General features: G+C 37.1%; 1 protein-coding gene across 1 annotated transcript; it reads right to left on the reverse strand.

Moving 5' to 3' along the window:
* Window positions 1-6,267, reverse strand: camkk1b (calcium/calmodulin-dependent protein kinase kinase 1, alpha b; the record flags this gene model as incomplete). Its single annotated transcript, XM_079246020.1, has 16 exons — window positions 1-82; window positions 413-463; window positions 1,813-1,916; window positions 2,399-2,527; window positions 2,597-2,684; window positions 3,161-3,234; window positions 3,321-3,374; window positions 3,477-3,676; window positions 4,409-4,497; window positions 4,609-4,630; window positions 4,718-4,754; window positions 5,390-5,523; window positions 5,608-5,659; window positions 5,744-5,797; window positions 5,891-5,938; window positions 6,013-6,267. 16 exons carry the CDS (start codon window positions 6,265-6,267, stop codon window positions 1-3), a joined length of 1,473 nt encoding a protein of 490 aa, XP_079102146.1.
* Between the last annotated feature and the right edge of the window lie 646 nt (window positions 6,268-6,913).

A 6,913-nucleotide genomic window follows, 5' to 3' on the forward strand; every position in this document is an offset into this window, starting at 1 on the left:
TTAATCTGCAGTCTCTGCAGCTGATTCGTCTTCATACAAGTCCTCCAACTCTCCTTCTCTGCTCCCCTCTTTGCTGACTTTCCTGTGGGCAACAAGTGCTTGATCATGCTGTTGCACGTACCGCGTGAGATTGCAAATGAGGAGAGGGAGGGGTGACACTAGACTAAAAATGTCATGGAGTGCGTGTCCTTTACAGCACAGCTCATCGCTTTGTATCCACATCACCCTCAAGAGGACACAAGAGACGAGAAAGCCTGCACAAAGGACTCATCAATGGCCCTTTATTTTAGGTACAGCTGAGGGCTTTGTTTTGTTTTGTCCATTTTAAATCCTCTTAAGGTTGAGCAAACAACAGATGAGCTGTGCTAAGTAAGCGTGTGAGCTCAGCCTAAATGCTTTTTTAACAATTTACCTCAAGGAAGGATGAGGCAGAGGCGAAGACCCCAGTAAGCCCCAAGAACCACTGCAAGGAGATGTGATATAAGAAGCCAGGGATTACACTCCATTATGTGGCAACACAGTTATAAACACATTTTTATCTTTGCAAGACTGCAGCGCGATAAAATCGACATTTGGAGAAAAAAAAAAAGCTCCGCTTGGGAATTATAAAGAAAATTAGCAGTTCATAATGTTTATGTAAAACTTCATCCCACTACTGCTCCTGTAAGGATCAGCAGTAAATAACTGTGGGAAGTTTGGTTTCGTTCAGGATTTAAATGTTTTTTCATCCATCTTTTCTGCAAAGCAACAAAGTTTTCTGCAGGCATTTTTCTCAAATGGTGAATATTTTTGAATGAGAATAACATGATGACAAGTGACCGCTTCATTTAATACAGCGGTGGCTTCCTACAAAGCTTTTATCAGCGCTAATAAACAGAAGGTCACTTTTCCAAAACCTGGCCTACCAGATTCTGCTGCTGGACTCTAAACTTATGTGCAAGAAACTCTGTTACTGTGTTAAAAAAGAAATTCATCTGGATGAAATAACACTTTGATTTGCAAATAATTTTTAGTTGATCCATTTTTTAAAATGATTATTATTCATGTAATTTTACACCATCTGGGTTCATATTGGAATGTGTTGTAAAGTCTAAACTTGATTTTGATAATCTCTAATACAGAGAGTATAAAGTGGAACAAAATGCCACAATACATCATCCCTCCCAGAAGATCAGTGAAAAATATCATGATCTTCTGTAAGTCAGCATTAATCACGACCCCTCAGATGATTAAATAATTACATTTTTTACATTCTATTATCATAAACAGCTATTAAGTTAATATTAGCTCAAGTTGTTTTTTTTTGTTTTTTTTAAATCGCTGCCAGCTGTGTTTAACACGTATCAGTATGATTGTTTTACTGAGTGGAAGACTGCACATTGTTGTCTGCAGTACAACTGGTGGCAGGGTAAGTGTAGAGGAGGAGGAGGATGTAGCTGCAGCTCCACATCTCTTCACATGGAGGTGTAATTAGCTGTGCCCCCCCTAACCAACAGGACTGGCTTGTTAATGGAAACAGAAGCAGTGCAGTGATTACTGTGGCTGCAGAGGATCCACTTGCACAAGCACTGCCTGAGTGCTTGTGCTCATTTACAGGATCATAGCCCAACAAATACAGCATGAAATCATCAGTTCTCAAAGATTAATGATCAATATATGCCATGTGTGAGAGACACTCTACATGTGAAGTATGGAACTGATTTATTTTAAATCCAAGCATCTGTTTGCTGCTTTGGTTTGTTGGAGGTCTAATCGCAGAGCTGGCAGCCTGGTAGAGAGGAGCAGACAGGATTTGCAGAGCAGGCTACTTACGTAAGAAGACCTCCGGGGGCAGACATGGACCTTTCTGCCCGTCTGCCCTGACACTCAAAGGGATTACTGAAAGACCGCTTCCTAAGCATGGACTTCACAAGAATCTGTAATGGACATCAGAGACAATCTTTGTGAAAAAACAAACATATTCATAAAGCCAGAAAAGAAATGAGAGGTTTTAACTGTGTTTTTTTAAAACAAATTTTCTTTCTGTTTTTAGTAAAAACCTTTGGACTAGTAAGCAATTATAATTTTCTTTTATTTTTTTTCAAAAAAGAAAATTTGTAAGGCAAGGCAAGTTTATTTGTATAGCACCTTTCATGTACAAGACAATTCAAAGTGCTTTACATGAAACATTAAAAGCATGACAGAAAAAAGGATAAAAGAAAATACAAATAACAAAATTATAATAAAATAGTAAATTATATTAAAATAATTTAATGTAATACCATGAAATTTACTCTTATCCTCCTCCTCATACAAACATCATAATTCTACTGTTTTAAACACAACACAAAGACAAAAGGTTTATTTTCTGTTTTTCTGAATTCATAAATAGAAAAGCATGTTTGGAAAAGCGACTCACCACCGCAGAAAGGCTCGGGATGAGTTTGATGCTGTTCTGCACCTCCTCCTCAGTGACCTCCACTGCCTTGCAGTGCTCCTCCTCCAGAGGGAGCGGATTCGAGCCGTTCTCTGTCATCCATGGATGGAGCTGCAATCACAACACTCACATATTAACACATTCATTGTGAAAATGCAGCGTTGGTGTTGACATTCTTACCTTTACTTCAGGTATGGTGATTCTTTTTGCAGGGTTTTTATCCAGCATCCTTTCAATGAGATCTTTGAGCTCGCTATTTATCAATGGCCTGTTAAAGTAACAGCAATGATGATGATAAAAGTAAAAATAAAGGCAACATTTTTTAAAAATCAGTAATGTTTTCAGTTACACACAAATGTCAAGTAAAAAAAATAATAAGAAGGCGGATATTTTTACCATGATGAGAATTCACAAGGATACATAGATATTTGTAAATAAAGAGGGTTTAGCTAAGGATGCTAACCACTGGTGACAAGGGAAAAAAAAACTACTACAAAACTTAAATGTCTCTCTGGAACAAATAAGGAATTTTTATTTAATTTAATTTACAGATATAGATATAGGCATAGATATAGATATAGATATAGATATAGATATAGATATAGATATAGATATAGATATAGATATAGAGATATAGAAAGAATCTTAGATTGAATCCATTAAGGTATTGTGTTATTCATATGCACACATAACAGGAGGAGTAAACTTTGCAGTATAATGTAATCAGAATGTGTGTTTGCTTACGTCTCTGGGAACTCCACTGGCCTGTTCTTGATTTTGCTGTGCAGAGAAACAATGTAGTCATCATAAAAAGGGCACTGGAGAGAGACAAACAAATTAAACAATTTAAACACTTCATATTAGGTGTTGAATTGGATTCTTAGTAATCTTGCTGCCTGCTTACCTTTCCAAACACAAAACAGTACAGAGTGACTCCCATCGCCCACACGTCTACCGCCTGGTAAAAAACAAGATGTGTCATCGTTCATGCGTTACCTGTTGGTGGTATGACAACAAATCACAGCCCGAAACGCACATAACTTACTAACGGCTGTCTCACCTTTCCGCTGAAGCTCTGCTGGTTTTCACTTATCGTCTCGGGGGCCATGAAAGCCGGTGTTCCTGCTGTACTTGACAGGAGGTCATCTGCCCCTTCAAACTCGTTGCTCACACCAAAATCTGCAATTTTGACGTGACCGTCGTCTCCCAGCAGCAGGTTGGAAGGCTTGATGTCTCTGTGGATGATTTTATGGTAGTGCACTGCATATATACACAGAGAATAAAACAAGTCATTGAAACCATTGTAATCAACTTAAAACATAATTTCTGGTAAGACTGTAGTTACAAGTTATGACATATTGTTTGTTTAACAATCAAATAAGTTCTATTGCCATTAGTACCATAAAACAAGGAATAAACAGCAGATAGAAACTGCATTGCTCTTAGCCTCATGTGTGGAAATAGACAAATGCAGACTTAAATGTGTGTAAAAAAAACAAAACAAAACAAAACCATCAAACAGGGTTTTTAGAAGGCGTAACAGGCTGAGCATCTTTCTCTATCATCATATCATGATGTAACAGCACTGAGAATAAAACAAACCAACTTGTTTATTCACCTCAGGGAAAGTTTCTTAATATATACTGTTGTTTTTTTCAGAATAAAATCGCTTTACAAGGATGGATTTTTGTTTTGTTGTACAGTAAACCTTTAAAATGTCATTTTAACGAAATTCTAAATTTTAGTTTTCTTGTTTTTCCCACTTTTTGGCCAAATCAAACCAAATTTCAGGCTGATGAGTAAAACAACTTACTTTGAAATGCTCATGCGCACAATGCTATGATAGAAATTAAAGGTGGGGTAGTTTAGATGACTTGGAAAAACAATCTAAATATCAGCATTATAATAAATGTAATTCTATGATTTACAACCAAAATCAAAAGCCCTCTTTGGAAAAATAAAAGGAAAAGGGACATAAATCCTGTTACTCACAGTACTCTATTCCCAGGACAATGTCTCGGAAGTAAAAGCGAGCCTGCTCCTCTGTTAAAGGGTTCTCTGTCGGTACCTCCATCACCGGACTGGCCAATAAGAGAGGCAGAAAAGTAAAACCATATGGAAACATAAATCTCATAGTGGCATCACTAAACCTTCAGGTTATGAACTTAAAGATGTTTAATCCAAACACATACCCCTTTGTCACCAATTCGAAGGCTTAAGGACAAATAATCAGATTTTAAAAACAGATTGCCTTTGTACTGACATATATTTGCTTCTTCAAACTGATGAGAAAGTTCCTACCCATATGAAGTCCATCTTCATTAGGGTCATCGAGTACCTGCAAGACACATTAACAGTGCCTCTTTTTTATTCTTTTACTTAAAGGTGTAGTACGTAAGATTTTCAATATTTTCTAAATAAATTAACTAATAAAATAACTACAATCATAATTAGATACTACTACTAGAATTAGATAATTTGAACATGTAGGTTCCAGTCTGTCCATATTTGATGTGTTATCAAATTACAAGTTTAATTAATGACAAATGACAAATGGCACTTTTTTTTACTGGTAGGCAAACATTTAAGAATGGTTTTTGTCATTAATTAAACTTGTAATTTAATAACACATCAAATATGGACAGACTGGAACCTACATGTTTAAAAATAATTTCTAATTATGATTGTAATTATTTTTTTAGTTAATTTATTTAGAAAATATTGAAAATCTTACATACTCCACCTTTAATGTTTGGTTTTCAAAGGGAGATTTCAATTATTAATGTAGATTTGAGCATGAAGTTTTTTTTTTGTTTTTTTTTTCAATGATTTATAAAGCTGCTGTTTAAATCTGCAATATGTGATTGTTTTGCACATTTCACTCAGTTTCAGCTGAAGCCCATTCATCAACATTACTTTGTTGCTCTTTGGCTGTGTGTTTCTGCATAGGTTATACTTTTTAATGTGACCAACCTCCACTAGTTTAACAACGTTATGATGGTCCAGCTTCTTGAGGATGGCGATCTCCCTGTACACCCTCTCCAGAGGCAACATGGCTTTTTGGAACAGGTCCTGCTGTGAGTTTGATCCTGGAGGAGGCAGGCGGCCTGGAAGTATCCAAACACACATCAACACAAACACAACAAAACTGACACAAGAGAAACATCTTCAGTCATCTAAATGTTACTCACGCAAAAAGCCACATTGCCTCATCAGCCTCTTCTTTGACACTACTTTCATTGCCTTAATAAAAGAGATAAAATACATCGTTGGTACAAAGATAAGCTGAGATAAACTGTTTAACTTAGTTTATAAGTTTCAACTTACATAGTACTGTTCAGCATCTTCATTATAGGCTAATTTCACCACTCCATATGAACCCTGAAGTGTTGTGAATGATAAGTAAATGTATGAATCATGAGTAAACTAATGAATCATAAGTAAAGTATATGTTAAATTGGCTGATTTGGTTACCTTTCCAATCTCTTTCTTCAATTTATATTGGTTGAGTTGGACACAGTCCTGCAGAATAACAAGGACGAATTAATTGACCTCAACAGGGATGAGATTGTAAGGAACAGATAACGATCCCTCACCTCTGCATCTGTGATGGACACTCGTTTGGTCTCGATGGTTGGTTGTCGTGCCATGCGGCTCCCCCTCTCCTGCAGAGACAGCTTCCTGTCTGTCAGTCGAGCTCTCTGGCCTGCGGTGCTCCTCGGAGCCCCTGACCGGTACCCATTAGGTGGGGTCATGCGGCTGGCGGCCACATCCATGGCTGCCACCATGTCAGCCAGCTCTCCGTTTAGCTCTGAGTCCAGCTCTGCCCTGCAAGCGGTGTCAGCGCTCATGGTGGGTGATCGGTTCTGCTTCTCTCACAGCTGAACGTCACACAGACGGCTTGGTGGAAAGGCCAGAGGAGGCATCACTGCACTGAGAGGTGTGGAGGTGGAAGTGAACACAAACGTTGACAAAGATGTAAACAATCTGCTAACTTAGTAGAGATAATACCAAGAAATATAAATTGGATGTTGAGCTACCAAAGTTAAAGCATTGGTGTTTCATTAATGCCCTCTGGGTCTCTTAATTTGATGCCACAGATGAGAAAGAGTTTTATTTACTAGCTCACTAAAATCCTGGAGATAAAGCTGGCTTGTCTTTGCTTCCTTCATATGCTCTCGACTGTTTGTAGGTTTGGGAGTGTGCTTCTTTAATTTAAATTAATTTAGCATTGAGTCTTTTAGCTTTGGAGGAATTTTTAGCATAGAGACTAATTTTTCAGTTCAGTTTTGACCTAAAATGGTCAATTAATGCAGATGTATGAATGTTTGGGCTAAATTAATAAGTAATAATAAAAGCACTCAGTTTTCTGAGTGGGATTCTGATTTTTCTTTCCTTGTCATCAAATTATCACATTTTGATGCTTTTTTTTTTCTCCAGTAAAGATTTGACAGACAAATTTGGCATGTTTATTTGTTAAATTATGAAACTCAACAT

The sequence above is a fragment of the Telmatherina bonti genome (genome assembly GCF_933228915.1).
Source record: "Telmatherina bonti genome assembly, chromosome: 9".
Classification (NCBI taxonomy): Eukaryota; Metazoa; Chordata; class Actinopteri; order Atheriniformes; family Telmatherinidae; genus Telmatherina; species Telmatherina bonti.